The 21,465-nt window shown below is 36.1% G+C and overlaps 3 protein-coding genes across 4 annotated transcripts; 1 reads left to right on the top strand and 2 right to left on the bottom strand.

Annotated features, from left to right (window-relative positions):
- The first annotated feature begins 235 nt into the window (after positions 1-235).
- On the top strand, positions 236-4,351 carry LOC120344741 (uncharacterized). The gene is made up of 3 exons (XM_039414053.2): positions 236-2,071; positions 2,263-2,395; positions 3,098-4,351. The coding sequence occupies exons 1-3, from the start codon at positions 399-401 to the stop codon at positions 4,286-4,288; spliced, it is 2,997 nt and encodes a 998-aa protein (XP_039269987.2). The 5' UTR covers positions 236-398; the 3' UTR covers positions 4,289-4,351.
- A 3,864-nt stretch (positions 4,352-8,215) lies between these two features.
- Positions 8,216-21,430, bottom strand: LOC120344992 (uncharacterized). Of its 2 annotated transcripts, none has more exons than XM_078112416.1 (4): positions 17,004-18,799; positions 16,100-16,319; positions 15,584-15,726; positions 8,216-14,526 (listed from the first exon to the last, which is right to left on the bottom strand). In XM_078112416.1, exon 4 carries the CDS (start codon positions 12,541-12,543, stop codon positions 9,760-9,762), a length of 2,784 nt encoding a protein of 927 aa, XP_077968542.1. In that variant the 5' UTR covers positions 12,544-14,526; positions 15,584-15,726; positions 16,100-16,319; positions 17,004-18,799; the 3' UTR covers positions 8,216-9,759. The 2 variants fall into 2 exon arrangements, with proteins under 2 accessions (XP_077968542.1, XP_077968543.1); XM_078112417.1 differs by having other exon boundaries at positions 13,089-14,526; positions 17,004-21,430.
- LOC144423022 (beclin-1-like) lies at positions 14,355-15,946 on the bottom strand. Its single transcript, XM_078113184.1, has 3 exons — positions 15,941-15,946; positions 15,584-15,726; positions 14,355-14,526 (listed from the first exon to the last, which is right to left on the bottom strand). Exons 1-3 carry the CDS (start codon positions 15,944-15,946, stop codon positions 14,355-14,357), a joined length of 321 nt encoding a protein of 106 aa, XP_077969310.1.
- Positions 21,431-21,465: the final 35 nt, after the last annotated feature.

Below are 21,465 nucleotides of genomic sequence, written 5' to 3'. Positions count from 1 at the left end.
TGTCAGATAATGGGAAATTGGCAAGTTTTCGAGTTAAATTAGAATATGCGTATTTTAGTGCCAAATATTATTTGGCATTTTGGCGTCTGAAAAAAAGCAATTGGCCCCTTTATGACGTCATTTATTACGTACAGCGTGCCAATTGGCGTGAATTACCGGAATAGGATGGTTGAATTGTTTGCGATTTCTTCTGAACTACATTTCCGTAATTTGTTTCAATATTTTTTTTCTTTTTGTTTTTTATTTCGAAACAGAAAACGTAAAATGCAAAAATCGATATTTTACATCATTAATAGCTAAGATTTTGTAGATAAAAAATGCCATTTTATTTGAGACGTCGCTGGGATGATTTCCAGAAAACAGACAGAAGTAACTTGCTGAAAAATATGTGGTGAAACATGTTGGGCTTCACTGGATATTACATGACTTTGTGGATAATCCTGACAACCGTATTATTATTATTAGTCGACTCGATTTCCTCTCGTCCTCTAAGTTTGGAGAAAACTGCAGAATGGAATGAAATATCCTATAACCCGGAAGTCAACGACACGTTTCTTATTAACGATGAAACGGACTCTGACAAGCAAACCTACAGTTATGATTGGACAATTGATGGTTCAGGATTCCCTTTCTATTCTGATGTCGATTCTCCTGAAGTAGAAGAATCCTGTCCTTTTCCTTGTACATGCGTCGTGGAAACTGTTGTTTATTGTAGCAGGCAAGGTATAACTGCGATAAGTGCAGAACGCTCTAAATTAACAAAAAATGAAAAATTGTTGAGTGGATATTTACCAATTCGAACAGAGTCGGTACATTTGGGATATAATAATTTAACTTTTTTGCCGCCGAGGATATTGAAGGACGTTATGCGCCACGAAATAAACCACGTTTCCCATTTATATCTACAAAACAATCAAATTTACAAAATAAACCCAGATGCTTTCCTAGATCTTGTCAATCTTCAAACATTGGATCTCAGTTACAATAAGATGAATCGGCTGACTCAACCCTGCGAATACAAAACAAGTGATGATTTTTTGATGAACGAAACTGTCGCCTGTACTTTTAACACGTCGGACACAATATTTCTTCAGTCAGTCCCCGACACTTTGACATCTCTCAACCTGAACAACAATTTTATAAGGGGAATACCAAATTATTCATTCTCATCTCTACGTAATTTGGAAGTATTGAGAATGAGCTGGAATAAAATCTCTTGGATAAGCAAAAAGGCTTTTCATGGCTTGCATAAACTTAAAGTTTTGCAACTACGATCAAATCCATTAGGACCAAGGACGGTGACAAAAATGGACGATATTTTAAAGCATTTTGTGACGGCCGAAATAGATATTCACCAAAAAGTCGTTAAAAATGCAATGCCAGATAATAACGAATTCTACCTGGACGAAAATGATATTAACAGTGCATCTCTGAAATCCAATCGCAGGAAACGAGATGTCGAGAATATGAACTCTGTTAAAAATGGGATATCTTCTCATCAAATATTGCGTACGATCCAGTTGCGTTCTTTAAAAAATCTAGATTTAGGCGAAACAAATCTGAATACGTTTCCAGCATCGCTTCCCTCGTCAATAGAAAGACTATACCTTGACAATAACCATATAAGAGAAATTCCAGAAGAAAGTGTATCTGGTTTAAAACAGTTGGAAATATTACATTTAGCGGGAAATCAGATTAATCAAATCGAAGACCGCGTATTTTCATCGGTTTACAGACTTCAAATTTTGGACTTATCGAGGAATGATATAGCGAGTTTGAATTCTAATTCATTCTATGGAATGGAACATCTATGGTCACTGCGCCTCAATGGAAATCGTAATCTTTCCCTTCTGCCAAAGAAAGTGTTTTGGTCTCTACCATCTCTTCGCTTGGTCTATCTTCATGATTGTAATTTAAGTACTCTTCCGTCTGGGCCTTGGTTATTTCGAATATATGCATTGTGGTTGTATGGAAACCCATTGACCTGCAGTTGTGGAAACTTGCTTTCCCTACTTGTACGATTACACAGCCCGTTTTCTCCTAAACACAGTCTGAGAATGGACCCTTACAGGTAATTTCAGGTATTTTCTACGATATTATTAAGTCTTGCAGGCAAAATGTCACGAAGCGAAACGTTTCATCTCGAAATGGCATATATAGAGTAATGTAATGCAAGATTGACACAGGAAATAACTTAGTTATACTATAACGAAGATCTGAGTTTTCGCATAGGATTCACCAAAATATATTTTTGTTTTGAAGATCCATAATTTGGGATGATGCAGATACTTGGAACTATCAGCGGCCAGTGAAGAGTAGATGTATTTTACCAGACAACTTTAAAGGCCATAAAGTGGAAGACGTTCGTATTCGCGACATGAGATGTACTTACCAGGTACACATATAGATTTAAGGTTTTGACAATTCAATCGAATTGTTTCATGTACAATTTACTAGGCGCGATGAGCGCATTGATCTTAGCTATATTAGTATGATTCCTTGCAATCTCTCTTTCAAACCGTATATCCGCGATAAATTGGTTAGGATATATAAAACAGAAATTATCCGAAATTCAATTCAGGCTTGATCTCCAATCGATTATTCAAAATTGCTTTGGTGTAACTTTGATCACTTGTCATTGTAATGGGTAAGAATTACCTATGTGCCAAAAATTACTTCAAAACGAGACATAGTGTACCGATGAATAACACAATGCAACGTGGAAGAAATGCACTTCTATTACTTACCTCCTCAATTTCAATTGCCAACGATGTAAAACGGAATACATTCATTCTTCTTCGCATAATAAACAAACGATACTTATGTCACTGCCTATACTACACAACGTTAAAATTCAGGTCCATTTTTGTACGATTCGCATTTTAGGGCGCGCTTCGTATGGTCGCTGTGTTTGAAGAATTTTAATTACGTTTAGAGACAAACGGAGACATAGATACATTAACAAAAAGTAACAGCTTTTGTGTAGTCTTTTGTGTCCAATTAATACACAAAATGATAATAAAGCATTTATGTGATAACAGAAACAGTACTAAGGGTAACAAAAAAGAAAAATAACCACAAATTATATTGGTTGCAGGAAGCGTACGACGTGGAAATTTCCAGACGAATGGCCAGTTCAAAGTTTGTAAGTGCTGATTATCAACAAGATGAATCAACAACACAAAACAATGAACACCACGTAGTTACGCGAGAAGAAGATGAATTTGATTATGGAGACAAGAAAGCAGCTGTTTTCGATCCCCCTCAAATTTCAACCAAAACTTTCTCCTCACAAAATATAACTAACACCGAAGAAATAGTGAGAAACGAATCCTCTTTCAAAAATCTAACAGAACAATCAGGTTCTGCCTTGCAATTGAAGGAAAATGTAAACAGAAGCACAAATGGAATTGCACTGTTAAATAAAGAAAAAACAGTCACACAAGACATACCGAACAATGGGGTACCGGACTATGTCTCATTAGAAGAAAATGGAAACAAAATTGCTGAACCTGTAAGTTTTAACAACCTGGCCGATACAAACCGTTCCTCTGAAGAATCCCGTTCGGTCAAAATCGGCACGCAATGGCAAATCTCACTTCCTGTTGCTGCTACGAATGAGAACATGGATCTTATTACAGCCTATGATCCAGTATTGGATAACGGAGATTCACATTCACAATATGATGAATACTCTAATCAAGCAAGCGAGAGCAAAAAAGATTCATCCGACATATTGTCTATCGGTAAGAAAATTGCGTCTGTTGGCGTGCGTCCAGCTAAATATGAGCGAACGCTGCATGACAGCAGAATGGAATCGGAAAAAGAGGTTGACTTGAAAAAATATTATGACTGGGACGAACTAGAAAGTAACTGGACAGAATATCCGCAAGGATTTGCTGAAACAGCCTACGACACCGGAGTCATTGAATTTGAAGGAAATCAATCGTCAAATTATAGAGAAGAAGTGGAATTGACGTTGATCGAAAGCGACATCTTGCAGCTGCGTGAAAATCTGAAGGAGCTCGATGGTTGGAAATCATACAATGAATATTATAGCGACGTAGAATTTAGCGGGCAAGATTACGAAGACAAACTATTTGAATATAATTTTGAAGATGAAGTTAGAAAGCTGACGGAAACTGGAGCGTCATTTGACGATGTTATAGGAAACTTGTCAGAAATATACAATGTTTCTGACATTTTCTCAGATTATGATTATCCACCGACGACGGATACGGCGTTGTTATCGATAGATGACTCAGTTTTTGACTATGATAATCTGTAATTAGCGTAACGAATGCACTGTTTTCAATAAAATTTTGAAATTTGTAAAGGATTTAAACTATAATCAGGTAAAGTCGACTAGAAACCCATTGGAAGTTGTCCAGTTATACCGTTACTGTATTAGAATATATAACATAAGAATGAGTTTTTATTGATTCCCTCGGTAAAACATAATACGAACGAACACACAGTAGATTGGAAAATCTTTAAACCCTCCTATATATATATAAGGTTTAACACATATAAATATATGCGTCACTTTACCCATATACAGTATGTTCCCCAGCTTTTCATTTTAGGGGAGGGGGGTGTTTCGAAATTAAGGGGGGGGGGTAAATATTTTTTCTATTAGCGATTAAACTATTTGTGACTTGGAAATTTGTTATGTATTTGACAAACGATCTACATCAGTGGTTCCCAAAGTTTATTGGCCGCGGGGCACAATAGGTAGCAGAAGAATATTGGAGGGCCAGAGAGGGGGAGCGACAAAAAGGGCGCGACGGCACGGATGGGGTTCAGGGCGCGCTGAAGCGGTCTGAGAAAATTTCGAAAAATAGGTACTGAAATAGGCTGCAAGCCTGATTTCAGATACACCTAGCATCGCATTTTGTTATGTAATAAAATTAACAAATATAATAGTTAGATGATAGAATACCCGAGGAATAAATAACGAGCACGGCTTTCAACAAGGAATTTGCAACTAATGAAGTTACTAGCTCATGTAGCATACGGCATCATACGAATGGCTACTTATGGCTTGTTTTATTACACAAAAAACATCCCAATGTATATATATATATATATATATATATATATAAAAGGAAATGCCAACATAATTTAGTTAACGTAGTGTATGTGTACATTGTATATAGGTGTAATTAGGGTTGGCTCGAAATCATATGTTTAAACGTGGCTCCAATTCAGTACATTGTACTCGCAATAACGCATTCAAGTGAATATCTGTCAGCCTGGACCGAAGTTTTGATTTGTTGAGGTTCATATTTGTTGGTTAGAACTGATGCTGGAAAATTACCTTTTAATATCAGGAGAAATGACCTCGAAACTTGCAGCATACATTCATGGAAAAATTCCCCTTTCAATAAATGGACGATTCTTTTTAGCGATGTTGTGGGCTACACTATAACTGGCAAATATCGTAGATTCACTTTCATTTTTTGAACATCTTTATTTGACTTTTGTATGAATTTAGCAATGAATTAAATTTTGAATTACGCGCTTCAACTGATCATAAACTGAAGAATGCTTCGTCTCATAATGGCGCCTAATGTTGTATCCCTTCAGAACTGAAGCCTGCTAGCCTGATTTTAGATACACCTAGCATCGCAGTTTGTTATGTAATAAAATTAACAAATATAATAGTTAGAATGTTAGAATACCCGAGGAATAAATACCAAGCACGGCTTTCAACAAGGAATTTGCAACTGATAGTGACTAATGAAGTTACTTGCTCATCTAGCATACGGCCTCATACGAATGGCTACTTATAGCTTGTTTTATTACACAAAAAACATCCCAATCTGTATATATATATAAAAACGAAATGCCAACATAATTTAGTTAACGTAGTGTATGAGTACATTGTATATATGTGTAATTCGGGTTGGCTCGAAATCATAATATGTTCAAAACGTGGCTCCAATTCAGTACATTGTACTCGCAATAACACATTCAAGTGAATATCTGTCAGCCTGGACCGAAGTTTTGATTTGTTGAGGTTCATAATTGTTTGTTAGAACTGATGCTGGAAAATTAACTTTTAATATCAGGAGAAATGACTTCCAAACTTGCAGCATACATTCACGGAAAAATTTCCCTCCAACAAACGGGCGATTCTTTTTAGCGATGTTGCAGGCTACACTATAACTGGCCAATATCGTAGATTCACTTTCAATTTTTGAACATCTTTGTTTGACTTTTGTATGAATTTAGCAATGATTTAAATTTTGATATACGCGCGTCAACTGATCATAATTTGAAGAATGCTTCGTCTCATAATGGCGCCTAATGTTGTATTCCTTCAGAACTGAAATATTTTGTTGGCAAGGAAGACAAATCGCTGAAGTTTAATTCTTTTCAACAAAGCAATAAGAACGCTGACATTCATCTAAAAAACGTCTGTTTTCAGTGTTTAGTTTTCGTTTTGTGGCATCTTCAAGCTTTCTTAATATATGGCTGATATCTAAAATATTGCCTAATGTAATTCTAATACGCATACATGAGATACCGGAATAATTGAATTGTTACGAAATACACGTGCTAAACTGTGATAATGTTTAAACAATTGGCGGTATCTCAAACGCAAATTTAGGTCAAAGTTTAACCGTTAAACTAGTTCACTAAAGTTCGCAGGCCATTTTAAATTGTTGCGCGGGTGTAGGGAAATTACTGCCCATATAGCATACACATAAACTTGGTATATATCTATATATAAACAAAAAACTAATGAAACACGAACGTGTAGCTGTAACAAAAACACACAACAAACATGGTGGGTTTCAGTAAAAGTGCTACCGCAGTGGTTTGGCACATTTTTTAAGCTTAGAATGGCTGATATTCGAGTCAGGCTTGACTTGGGATCGATGGAAACAATCGACTCCCCAGTGCGTTTTAGTAGGTTTTGTTAAGTGGTATATTTTATCAAACTTTGCTTGGGTTATGGGCAGGGCTGGTAATATCAGGGAAAACACTTTAACCGTTAACCGGGTAAAATTAACCGGTTCTACTTTGAGATAACCCGTTAACCGCAGCGTGACGTTTCACGTAATAAGTTATAATTTTAGCTTGTTGCGTCACAATGGTTACAAAGCAATTTCGCGTGATCTTATCCCGGTATCGCTTAAAATTATTCACGAATCGAGATAGTTTCATGATCGCTCTGCTGCAAGAGATATGCAGCGTGGTTAGGACATATGGAAGTATTTTAGTAAAACCCGATTCCGTTGTTAAATGTTATTTATGTGACAAATTTTCAGTGTTCGATGTGCAAATTCTACTTTGAGAAATATAAAGAAAAACAGCATCAACTACGCACTGGCTGGTTGACATTGAATATACGATTTTGAAATAAAATCGCGAACAATATATTTCGACCGAAAACTGGGTTATAATTAATTATTGTCAAATTTTCATAATCAGCAATCTTTGTACTTCACGTTTATTGGGACTTACCCATGCCTCTGTTCGATCATGGCAAGACTTTTAGCAAAGTTTATACCGTTGCTTCACAGTAGTAGTTAATTTCATTAACTCATTGTTTCGTGTGATAAGTTAATGAATTTATAAAAGTATGAAATCAATCCGAATGTGTGAATCACGCCGCGCGCATTCATGTTTTATCAATTTATCGCGCAATCCTACAATTATAAAATATAACTTCCAAAGTGAGTTGCCGAAAAACCAAGAATAAAAATATGTCCACCATATAAAAAAAATTATAAATTTGCGAGTTATTTCTTAGAGCGCTACGGATTTCGATATCATTGAGAATATATTATGAGTGATTGCTATTTGATTAGATAGATAGTGAACCAATAAATCGTTTTGCTGAATTGTTATGTATATATGTCCTTTTTGTCTTTGAAAAGTGTAACCCACACGTACAATGTTCCATGCGATTGTCTCAGAAATTGCTATCGTCCCTTTAACGATTCTATGTTGGAGTTCATCCACATATCCTCTTTGATACAGGCTCTGTATAATACAATACGGTTATCGGTAATTACACAAAACACGGCACGTTCCGGTATTTACGTATTCATGGGGCGAAGGAACACACATCAAGCTCATTCGGTGATTATGAAATCCTATCTTTTCTCACTGTGAGATTTCGCGTTGAAAATATAGCTTGACCATCAAATCTGTTGTTCTTCTGTATCAATGACTAACCAGCCAGGAAATAACGGTGGCGTAATTGTCAAAATTTAACCAACTCCTCAGACAGATTTTCAATCGTGGTTTACAGTTGCAGGGGTTAATTATGCGCGAGACGATTGCTGGATCGCCGTTCACGTAACCGTTGATCGGTTACGCTTTCTCCATCGTCAAGACTCAAGAGCATCTGAATCAAATAACTGACAAACTAATCCCATGGTTGACATGGACTGGTACACGGGTGAGGGACTCCGGTCCGCCATATGATTAAGCCGTCTTTTCGGCTTTTAGGAATCGGAATATTTCCGATTTAGGATAACATCATATTATCGACAACTTTCCTTGGATTTGGAATAACTACAGGATAAATTGCGCCTAATATTAATGAACTAGAGAATGAATAAGTAATTCAAATCACATCAAATATCCAATGTATTGGGGATGAAGAAAAGTTTTTCTGTCATATAGAGCTCAGATACATATTTATTTATATATGTCACAATTTTAGTTTGTAAACAATACCGGGTGTACATATCGTTGAAACCTTCAAAATTTATCCAAATGATGAACCTATTTAAACCTGCTTTTGTACCAGTTAAGCCATGATTTTAAAAAATCAATGATTACGAGCGCAACATATTCGATAGACACACATATATACATGATATGAAAAACGGCCATACAGTACAACACGTACTGCTTGCTAGACTGGTTATTCAATAAAATACACATACTGCAAGAAAAGGCGGTAGGGTTCAGCAATATACTTATAAATAAGCTGAATATAATATAATAATTTGAACATTTGTTCAGGTGTTATTACAAATTACACTAGGAAATACAGCGATGCAACTTACAAATGTATTGTTTACCTGGTTGACCCAAAGCTATTTAGGCCAGGTCTCCATATAAAGATAATCTATCTCAGGGTGGTCCAAGATTGTCAGCTCCGCGGGACACAAAATTACTTTTGCATTGTTCGCGGGCCACAATAGTGCTAAGAATTCGCTCATTCAACTTCGCTAGTTGTCTCAGCAAGCCATAACACTAGTCAAGTCAGTGGCATTCATGATGGGACAATATATCAACAGATATTTTGGTCAATTTTATGACGATAAAACACGAAATGTGATTTTTTGATTCCTCTTTGAATGCGACGCGGGCCACAGATAATGAAGCGGCGGGCCACATGTGGCCCGCGGGCATAGGTTTGGACCACCCTGATCTATCCATTCTAGCCTTCGAACGCTTGTGGAAAAAAGGGGCAGCAATGATATAGTATAGATTATTAATATGTATGACGATGACGAACAAGTCTTAGAATCGGCTTGCCAGTTGGGCAATTCAAATCATCGATTATAAACTTTCGATAAGTATGCGAAACGGAATTTCAAAATACGTCGATAAACGATGGAAATATCTATGTTAGATTTTGTCACATCCATGATTTTGAACCTTGATGCGACCTTTCAAATTCCTAATAGCTGAGCAGTCAAATCGTTCCGAAGGTCTCTTTATCACCCATAAAATTTATCGGGGTCTTAGGCCATAATTGAAGTAAAAACAAGGCAATATACGCTGTCAGGACTTATATAGTGTCCAATTTGACTCTGATAACTTTTTGTCCAGAATACAAAGAAAAAACAACAGCGATTTAACATAAATGGGTGAACGATAATCTTCAGACACAATGAATCTCCAAAAAAAGTTTGCTTGTTTATCCACATCATGCATGCCTATGACCTCATTATACAGTTTAGTTTTTGATGTCCGGAGTTCACCCTTGTGCTCTGCTACTGCTAGCATCCAACGATATGACAAATGTAACATACAAATAACGTTCGGACAAATCTGTATTACAAACTGTAAAAGGATCACCACCTTTCTTTTCAAGCTCCTGTCGCAGTTGGTATAATGCAGCAATTTCCAAAACAACTTGGAACTATTCACAACGTCATATTTAGAAAGCATGTGAAGTGCTGAATTGAAAATTCGAATGATGCGACTATCCCCTTCATTAGGTTTGATCCATCTTTGCCAAACTGGAAAGAATTTCATCATATCAGATCCATTTAGAACTAATAAGAAATCATTTATTTCAAGAATACATGCAGGGTGGGAAAATAAGTGTGCAAAAGTACCAGACACCTTCATAAATTCACCATATATACTTGGAAGTTTACCACTCTTCACTTCAAGTGTACAGTGATGTAGAAAATTTCTGATGAAAGCAGTTGTTGATCGTTTCACACTTGAGTTGCCACGTACATAATGTGGGACTTCAAGATAACACGAGCAAAGTCTGGTTATGTGCTCAAAATCACAACATGCAAAAAGCTGGGAAATTGCACGAGGATATTGTTTTTTACCCTGCTCAATCAAATTTTCGGTCTTATGTTCCGTCCTTTCGAGTTCTTGGCATATAGCAATAGCCTTAAAAACGTACCGTATTTTACGCTTTTGTTTCTTTTCAGTTTCCGATGCAAAAAGAAAAAGAATGAGGCGCTGCACAGGGTTGGTGAATAACTTGAAGGTATCAGTGTTATCCACAGCACTTCTTTGACTGGTTCGCATCCCAGAAACAAGTTCCATTGTCAAAAAAGAGTCAACCAACCACATTTGTTTACCTTGAATTTCAATTACTCTTCCCAAAAAACGATCCAGTAAATCCTGGTCGAAAGTTCCTATATTTTCTTCACATTTTTCAAATATTTCCAGTATATTTCTACGAGCTACTTCCGCACTACCGTCAGATAGGTCAGCACACGCCAAAGCTAGTTGTAGAATTAATTTTGATAGCAAATCCTCATCTTCAGTAAGAACTTTTACAAAATACTCTCGGATTTCCCAAGGTTCAAACTCATTAATTGCATCAAGTGCTCTCATGAGCAGGAGCTGTTTATTAATGAGAGAAATGTCATCATTTGAAAATGCCGAAAACCATCGCCTGAGAACAGATGCCATCTTAGGGATGGAATTTTGGTTAAAATAAATACTTGCTAACTTTGCACAAATCGTTGCTCTGCCATATGCATTACCACAAAATTCTTTCCAGCACATAAGATCTGACATAATGTTTTCTGCTTTCGTGAATAACTCCATTCGATTTTCATTCATTTCTGCCAACTCGTCTCCCAAAAACACATATGTCAGAGCTAAGGACAGTCTTATATCAAAAGCCAAGTGTCCCAAGTCCCTTCTCTCCGCCAGACTCTCAAGTAGTATTCGAGCACCATTGTGATGTCCCATGATATTTAGATGTTGAGCCTGTGCTCTACAATCATTGATTTCCTTTATAAGAGTTGGAGGCAAGTCCTGAAGGCAACCGTTGTCAGAGGGACTAGTATTTTTTAATTCACTGCTCTCAACAGTTGCGTATAATTCGCGAATAACATCGCAGCAGAATAGAATAGTACTATTTCCAACGAATTTATCAACATCCTGTTGTAAAACCTTTAGCCTCTGGTTTTTACCAGTGGCATATGCTTTTAACCTCATTTCACAAACAGCAGCAACAGTATATTCTAATCGATCACACCATTTCAGCGGTAAACCCTCGGCTCTTGGGTGATTCTTTATGTGTAAAACACAGTCAAATGTTGATCCACTCGTAAAGCGCCATTTTCGTGCCCAGTATGCTAATATTGCTGTCACAGGTCTGTAAAACATGGTTTTTATATCGCAAAATGTCTTTATTGCACCAGACATCGAATTATTCAGAATCGTTCCACTTTTTGGTACTAACATCTCTTCCCATTCTTCAACACTCTTAGTAGAATCCTCGGTACCAAGAGTTTCAAATGTCTTTGTTCTAAAGTACTCATATAATTCCGTGTCGCCGATTACAAAACATGTCCGTGACAGGAGATCACTCAAATAGTATCCATTTTTAAGATGTTCGTTAGAAGTTAAAAATTTTGCCATTTTACTTGCAGGTTGAATAAGCTCAACTTTGCTATTCCGAGTTTTTGTTGTTTCTTGTCTACCAAGAGGTATGTTGCAAGAGTGTGGAACTCTTCCATCGAAAGATATTCCAGAAGGAGTAAACATATCATAATACCAATTTTTTGACGCATCTCCAGAGTAAAGATCATTCAGACTCTTAACACCAACGCTTCGGATAAATGTCTCACCAATTCCAATGATGAGGATTTGAAATATAACAGTAAACCAACGAAAATATTCTTGAATTTCTTCTTGTTGGCCAACGGTTAACTCTTTCACCGCATCATCTATTATGATCACATGCTCAAAATCAGAATATAAGGTTACTTCCTCCCGAGCAAGAGAACCAAGTCCAACGATTGCATACTTGCATGGGGGTTTTCCAAGTATCATATAGCATTCAATAGTTATTCCACACATAATAGCTTTGTAGTGAGATGTGTTTCTTTCCAAAGTTTTTCTGATAACTTTTATCCTTCTTGCACGTTTTTCCCACAGCTCAGATTCTGAAACATCATTCGTTATGATCTCCAACTTTTCCAAATTCTCCTTTTCAGTCTCTCTAAGCTCATTCAAAAAAAATTCGAGTTTCCAGGAGGCTTCCAAGAAACCAATGTCATAATCCTGACCTCCACATGCATGTATCAATGAATCCCCATAATATTCAGGACTTTCCTCACTTCACTTCCCATTTCATTGTCATTCAACAGTTTTTCGAAACGAATTCTTGCACCATGAAGCAAAGTTGCACATTTTATAAAATTTAGTTTTTGCAACATTCCTTTGGTATTAAATGCTTTATTCAGATACAGTTTCCCCATATCAAACAAAGCAACAGAAGATTGCTTCAAACTTGTTTCTTTTTCATCACCCATGGGTGTGCAACAATGTCGAAGTTTATCAGCCAACTCCCATTCCTCATCTGATATTATATCTTCATCCATTTACTCTTCAAATTTAGAAAGCTACAGGAATTAGACGAAATTTTACTGAAAGATCATAATACATACCAGAAATTATAAAAACAGCAAAATCTAATTTTTTTCTTCAAAATATAACAACAAAAAATGGGATAAATCTTCCAAAAAACATTTGACCATATTTACAGATTAAATTTTAATTATCAGTCAGTGTTCAATCCATTTCTGAAATTATCAACTTCCAATGCTGCTAAAACTTATCTAACCACAGTGCAAAGACGATGTTGTCCACTCTCAGAAAATACTCCTTTCAAATAAATGCCACAGACACAAGTCAATATTACTTATGGGGATTGAATACATGCAAATGTGTGTTGAAAAATAATATCATATTCAATAATCATGTTTGTGCCAAGGTGGCAATTCATATAAAATATGTTATCTCGGATATCTAGCTGATGGGTTTCCTTTTTCAACAATTTATTTAAAAATTATAGTGAATATCCCATTATTCTTCAAACTAAAATCTACAATTTCCCAACGTTGGTCTCAAATATACTCAGTGATTGAATGAATCATACCCTTCATCTGTGAAACATTTAATAAATATTGCACAATATTTTCAAAACAATAAGAGTTCAAACAACAAATGTCATAATATATTGAGACATAAAATACATTTATATTCAACAAAAGCACTGTGTATTGTACATACTAGTCAAGAAGTATTATATTGCTATTGAATAGAACTGCCTCAACCCTCAAGTATTTCATCAACCAGTATCCACATATGGATTCCCAATAACCTAAGGATTCTAGTAGCTCTCAACATGCCAAAAGTTGACTTTGACATTGCTTTTGAGCAAGTTTGTTCACTTTTTACTTTTAAAAGGTACCTAATTCAAGTGCCTCAACATCATCAGGAGTAACACAACTAATACAATTCTAAGGCAAGACTGTTTTCTTGTGTTTGGCCACACATGCTAAATTAGGCCAAAAACAAATCTTATCTTGCTCATTCCACACAAAATGGAAATCCACAAAATTTTCATTTCTGAGTTATTTTACTCTTTCGTCTTCCACTAGTCATTGAAGCTTACAATGTACATTCCATAAATCAGAATATGTTTTGTGGTTGAATTCACCCGATTTACAATAAATGTATTCCAGAACATTCCAAGTTAATATGACGAAAATTTAGGAAAGAGCACAAGCTTTTCAAAGATTATTTACTGTTTTTTTAATACAACATACAAATATAAAGCAGAATATAGGTGGCTTGCATTACCATGCAAAGAGTTTCAGTTTGAATTAAGACGAAGTATTTGATGAAAATTCAGAAGACACCCAGGCAAGTCCCCATTTTAAATTGGTCAGCATAAATTTCAATGCTTTTGTCCATTGTTCTTCTGAATTGAATTGTAGCTTTATCCAATATGATGTTCCAGTGCCTCCTGTGTCTTCAATTTTTCCTTTTTCCATTCTAATAAAAAAGCATCCATATAAAATTACAGACAATACGAAATTCCACATTTCTACAATAACCCCATCCCAGTCAGTGCTTACTGTTTCATGTAATATAACAATTATGCCACAGAATATTAAGATAATAAAGAGACTGAGTATGATTTTTAAAATCAAACGGTTGTGTGAATCGACAGAAGCATTTGTCATCTCAGTGCCAAATGTTGTGACTAATCAATCTAGTCTTTTATCAAATATTAAAATACTTATAACTCAGGATATCTAGTAACAAATATCCAAGTTTCAACAGTCTCAATAAACAGTAAATGAAGACATCAACTGTGCTACTGGTATTTGTTATTTAAATATTCAAACAATTTGGTTCACAAATGATATTAATATCATTAAGGTCTTGATTGTGTTCACAAAATAGTCTCCAGTTATAGAAAGAGCATGAAATAAAAAATTACACAAAGAAAAAGTTAAATTGCTTTGGATTAGCTAATATGCTAGTGGTAAGCTGTGGTTTGGTATATAATCCGCTTGTACAACATTTAACCCATCCCTCCCACATGGTGATTTACAATAACTAGTCCAGTCTTAAAGTTTAAAATAACTGTATAAAACTTCTAGCAACCTGCAACTGTGCTTTCACTTAATACAAAAAACAGAGCAAACCGAATTCAATGCTATTCACAGCCTGTTATCCATGATCAATCTCCTGTGACTGGTGATATCACACTTCACTGATCATGCTCAACCATGGGTTTCGAAACCAGCATGTGGTTGAAACGTACACACCAGTTCAATAATTTCACCAGTTTAATATTATGTTTCAACTTGAGAATTTTGATATGTAGAAATGAAAAAAATTCCATGTTTAATGTGTTCATTGTTCTGGAATTTATTATCATCCCTGCGGATTATTTAAACAGGTGATCTTCAGTCAAATTTTTTTTTAATGTAACAACTGCACACAAATGAACAAACTTAGCACAGTAGTTCATAGTTGAAAATGACCCAAACCCAGAAAACAAGATGTTTTTTCTGTGAACTATAAAAATGATGAAACATACTTGTATGGTAATTTGAAACCTTTCTTGCTTTGCTCAACTTCTTCCTTGAATTGTTGGAGACAATCAAGAAATGCTACCATGCCTTGATCAAACTTTGTATCCCACAGTAAACGAAAACCACCACTGCCATACAAAGGGAGTTCCTATCATGTCAAAGAAAAGAGAAAGTTTATGTTAAAATGTGGGTACTCCCCTAGTAGGTTAGGGTTAGGCCATAATTTTATTCAGATTTTCCTCATTTCAGTTCTATTAAGAGCTCAGGGACTGTCTGTGTTAGCCAAGTGAATATACTCCCTGCCCATAGGTTTCAGTCCCTTTCCGCAACATGATGTAAAGTAGGTGAACAAAAGGAGTTACCTCCATATTGGTACACACGCTTCTAGAGCACCAAAATGTGTGCTATTAATAATACCAATATTTTTTACTATTCACTAGTGAAATACATATCTTCATAATTCAAATAACTGGGTGACAGGACAGCGAAGGTATAAATTAGTTTTGGTTCTTTTGACTTACTTTAGGTTTGTTTTCCAATGCTGTTGTTCTTCTGTATCAATGACCAACCAGCCAGGAAATAACGGTGGCGTAATTGTCAAAATTTAACCAACTCCTCAGACAGATTTTCAATCGTGGTTTACAGTTGCAGGGGTTAATGATGCGCGAGACGATTGCTGGATCGCCGTTCACGTAACCGTTGATCGGTTACGCTTTCTCCATCGTCAAGACTCAAGAGCATCTGAATCAAATAACTGACAAACTAATCCCATGGTTGACATGGACTGGTACACGGGTGAGGGACTCCGGTCCGCCATATGATTAAGCCGTCTTTTAGGAATCGGAATATTTCCGATTTAGGATAACATCATATTATCGACAACTTTCCTTGGATTTGGAATAACTACAGGATAAATTGCGCCTAATATTAATGAACTAGAGAATGAATAAGTAATTCAAATCACATCAAATATCCAATGTATTGGGGATGAAGAAAAGTTTTTCTGTCATATAGAGCTCAGATACATATTTATTTATATATGTCACAATTTTAGTTTGTAAACAATACCGGGTGTACATATCGTTTTCTTCTGAAACCTTCAAAATTTATCCAAATGATGAACCTATTTAAACCTGCTTTTGTACCAGTTAAGCCATGATTTTAAAAAATCAATGATTACGAGCGCAACATATTCGATAGACACACATATATACATGATATGAAAAACGGCCATACAGTACAACACGTACTGCTTGCTAGACTGGTTATTCAATTAAATACACATACTGCAAGAAAAGGCGGTAGGGTTCAGCAATATACTTATAAATAAGCTGAATATAATATAATAATTTGAACATTTGTTCAGGTGTTATTACAAATTACACTAGGAAATACAGCGATGCAACTTACAAATGTATTGTTTACCTGGTTGACCCAAAGCTATTTAGGCCAGGTCTCCATATAAAGATAATCTATCTCAGGGTGGTCCAAGATTGTCAGCTCCGCGGGACACAAAATTACTTTTGCATTGTTCGCGGGCCACAATAGTGCTAAGAATTCGCTCATTCAACTTCGCTAGTTGTCTCAGCAAGCCATAACACTAGTCAAGTCAGTGGCATTCATGATGGGACAATATATCAACAGATATTTTGGTCAATTTTATGACGATAAAACACAAAATGTGATTTTTTGATTCCTCTTTGAATGCGACGCGGGCCACAGATAATGAAGCGGCGGGCCACATGTGGCCCGCGGGCATAGGTTTGGACCACCCTGATCTATCCATTCTAGCCTTCGAACGCTTGTGGAAAAAAGGGGCAGCAATGATATAGTATAGATTATTAATATGTATGACGATGACGAACAAGTCTTAGAATCGGCTTGCCAGTTGGGCAATTCAAATCATCGATTATAAACTTTCGATAAATATGCGAATTGGAATTTCAAAATACGTCGATAAACGATGAAAATATCTATGTTAGATTTTGTCACATCCATGATTTTGAACCTTGATGCGACCTTTCAAATTCCTAATAGCTGAGCAGTCAAATCGTTCCGAAGGTCTCTTTATCACCCATAAAATTTATCGGGGTCTTAGGCCATAATTGAAGTAAAAACAAGACAATATACGCTGTCAGGACTTATATAGTGTCCAATTTGACTCTGATAACTTTTTGTCCAGAATACAAAGAAAAAACAACAGCGATTTAACATAAATGGGTGAACGATAATCTTCAGACACAATGAATCTCCAAAAAAAGTTTGCTTGTTTATCCACATCATGCATGCCTATGACCTCATTATACAGTTTAGTTTTCGATGTCCGGAGTTCACCCTTGTGCTCTGCTACTGCTAGCATCCAACGATATGACAAATGTAACATACAAATAACGTTCGGACAAATCTGTATTACAAACTGTAAAAGGATCACCACCTTTCTTTTCAAGCTCCTGTCGCAGTTGGTATAATGCAGCAATTTCCAAAACAACTTGGAACTATTCACAACGTCATATTTAGAAAGCATGTGAAGTGCTGAATTGAAAATTCGAATGATGCGACTATCCCCTTCATTAGGTTTGATCCATCTTTGCCAAACTGGGAAGAATTTCATCATATCAGATCCATTTAGAACTAATAAGAAATCATTTATTTCAAGAATACATGCAGGGTGGGAAAGTAAGTGTGCAAAAGTACCAGACACCTTCATAAATTCACCATATATACTTGGAAGTTTACCACTCTTCACTTCAAGTGTACAGTGATGTAGAAAATTTCTGATGAAAGCAGTTGTTGATCGTTTCACACTTGAGTTGCCACGTACATAATGTGGGACTTCAAGATAACACGAGCAAAGTCTGGTTATGTGCTCAAAATCACAACATGCAAAAAGCTGGGAAATTGCACGAGGATATTGTTTTTTACCCTGCTCAATCAAATTTTCGGTCTTATGTTCCGTCCTTTCGAGTTCTTGGCATATAGCAATAGCCTTAAAAACGTACCGTATTTTACGCTTTTGTTTCTTTTCAGTTTCCGATGCAAAAAGAAAAAGAAGGAGGCGCTGCACAGGGTTGGTGAATAACTTGAAGGTATCAGTGTTATCCACAGCACTTCTTTGACTGGTTCGCATCCCAGAAACAAGTTCCATTGTCAAAAAAGAGTCAACCAACCACATTTGTTTACCTTGAATTTCAATTACTCTTCCCAAAAAACGATCCAGTTAATCCTGGTCGAAAGTTCCTATATTTTCTTCACATTTTTCAAATATTTCCAGTATATTTCTACGAGCTACTTCCGCACTACCGTCAGATAGGTCAGCACACGCCAAAGCTAGTTGTAGAATTAATTTTGATAGCAAATCCTCATCTTCAGTAAGAACTTTTACAAAATACTCTCGGATTTCCCAAGGTTCAAACTCATTAATTGCATCAAGTGCTCTCATGAGCAGGAGCTGTTTATTAATGAGAGAAATGTCATCATTTGAAAATGCCGAAAACCATCGCCTGAGAACAGATGCCATCTTAGGGATGGAATTTTGGTTAAAATAAATACTTGCTAACTTTGCACAAATCGTTGCTCTGCCATATGCATTACCACAAAATTCTTTCCAGCACATAAGATCTGACATAATGTTTTCTGCTTTCGTGAATAACTCCATTCGATTTTCATTCATTTCTGCCAACTCGTCTCCCAAAAACACATATGTCAGAGCTAAGGACAGTCTTATATCAAAAGCCAAGTGTCCCAAGTCCCTTCTCTCCGCCAGACTCTCAAGTAGTATTCGAGCACCATTGTGATGTCCCATGATATTTAGATGTTGAGCCTGTGCTCTACAATCATTGATTTCCTTTATAAGAGTTGGAGGCAAGTCCTGAAGGCAACCGTTGTCAGGGGGACTAGTATTTTTTAATTCACTGCTCTCAACAGTTGCGTATAATTCGCGAATAACATCGCAGCAGAATAGAATAGTACTATTTCCAACGAATTTATCAACATCCTGTTGTAAAACCTTTAGCCTCTGGTTTTTACCAGTGGCATATGCTTTTAACCTCATTTCACAAACAGCAGCAACAGTATATTCTAATCGATCACACCATTTCAGCGGTAAACCCTCGGCTCTTGGGTGATTCTTTATGTGTAAAACACAGTCAAATGTTGATCCACTCGTAAAGCGCCATTTTCGTGCCCAGTATGCTAATATTGCTGTCACAGGTCTGTAAAACATGGTTTTTATATCGCAAAATGTCTTTATTGCACCAGACATCGAATTATTCAGAATCGTTCCACTTTTTGGTACTAACATCTCTTCCCATTCTTCAACACTCTTAGTAGAATCCTCGGTACCAAGAGTTTCAAATGTCTTTGTTCTAAAGTACTCATATAATTCCGTGTCGCCGATTACAAAACATGTCCGTGACAGGAGATCACTCAAATAGTATCCATTTTTAAGATGTTCGTTAGAAGTTAAAAATTTTGCCATTTTACTTGCAGGTTGAATAAGCTCAACTTTGCTATTCCGAGTTTTTGTTGTTTCTTGTCTACCAAGAGGTATGTTGCAAGAGTGTGGAACTCTCCCATCGAAAGATATTCCAGAAGGAGTAAACATATCATAATACCAATTTTTTGACGCATCTCCAGAGTAAAGATCATTCAGACTCTTAACACCAACGCTTCGGATGAATGTCTCACCAATTCCAATGATGAGGATTTGAAATATAACAGTAAACCAACGAAAATATTCTTGAATTTCTTCTTGTTGGCCAACGGTTAACTCTTTCACCGCATCATCTATTATGATCACATGCTCAAAATCAGAATATAAGGTTACTTCCTCCCGAGCAAGAGAACCAAGTCCAACGATTGCATACTTGCATGGGGGTTTTCCAAGTATCATATAGCATTCAATAGTTATTCCACACATAATAGCTTTGTAGTGAGATGTGTTTCTTTCCAAAGTTTTTCTGATAACTTTTATCCTTCTTGCACGTTTTCCCCACAGCTCAGATTCTGAAACATCATTCGTTATGATCTCCAACTTTTCCAAATTCTCCTTTTCAGTCTCTCTAAGCTCATTCAAAAAAAATTCGAGTTTCCAGGAGGCTTCCAAGAAACCAATGTCATAATCCTGACCTCCACATGCATGTATCAATGAATCCCCCATAATATTCAGGACTTTCCTCACTTCACTTCCCATTTCATTGTCATTCAACAGTTTTTCGAAACGAATTCTTGCACCATGAAGCAAAGTTGCACATTTTATAAAATTTAGTTTTTGCAACATTCCTTTGGTATTAAATGCTTTATTCAGATACAGTTTCCCCATATCAAACAAAGCAACAGAAGATTGCTTCAAACTTGTTTCTTTTTCATCACCCATGGGTGTGCAACAATGTCGAAGTTTATCAGCCAACTCCCATTCCTCATCTGATATTATATCTTCATCCATTTACTCTTCAAATTTAGAAAGCTACAGGAATTAGACGAAATTTTACTGAAAGATCATAATACATACCAGGAATTATAAAAACAGCAAAATCTAATTTTTTTCTTCAAAATATAACAACAAAAAATGGGATAAATCTTCCAAAAAACATTTGACCATATTTACAGATTAAATTTTAATTATCAGTCAGTATTCAATCCATTTCTAAAATTATCAACTTCCAATGCTGCTAAAACTTATCTAACCACAGTGCAAAGACGATGTTGTCCACTCTCAGAAAATACTCCTTTCAAATAAATGCCACAGACACAAGTCAATATTACTTATGGGGATTGAATACATGCAAATGTGTGTTGAAAAATAATATCATATTCAATAATCATGTTTGTGCCAAGGTGGCAATTCATATAAAATATGTTATCTCGGATATCTAGCTGATGGGTTTCC

The sequence above is a fragment of the Styela clava genome, chromosome 5 (assembly GCF_964204865.1).
Source record: "Styela clava chromosome 5, kaStyClav1.hap1.2, whole genome shotgun sequence".
NCBI classification, from domain to species: domain Eukaryota; kingdom Metazoa; phylum Chordata; class Ascidiacea; order Stolidobranchia; family Styelidae; genus Styela; species Styela clava.
The sequence above is the reverse complement of the archived record's forward strand: the minus strand, read 5'-3'. Positions and strand labels throughout refer to the sequence as shown.

Coding starts and splice junctions, on each gene's coding strand:
- LOC120344741 (XM_039414053.2), top strand. CDS start 399: ATGTTGGGCTTCACTGGATATTACATGACTTTGTGGATAATCCTGACA. Junction 2,072..2,262: donor CTGAGAATGGACCCTTACAG/GTAATTTCAGGT, acceptor TTTGTTTTGAAG/ATCCATAATTTGGGATGATG. Junction 2,396..3,097: donor ACATGAGATGTACTTACCAG/GTACACATATAG, acceptor TATTGGTTGCAG/GAAGCGTACGACGTGGAAAT.
- LOC120344992 (XM_078112416.1), bottom strand. CDS start 12,543: ATGTGTGGAATAACTATTGAATGCTATATGATACTTGGAAAACCCCCA.
- LOC144423022 (XM_078113184.1), bottom strand. Junction 14,527..15,583: donor GGTTTCAAATTACCATACAA/GTATGTTTCATC, acceptor CTTTTTTATTAG/AATGGAAAAAGGAAAAATTG.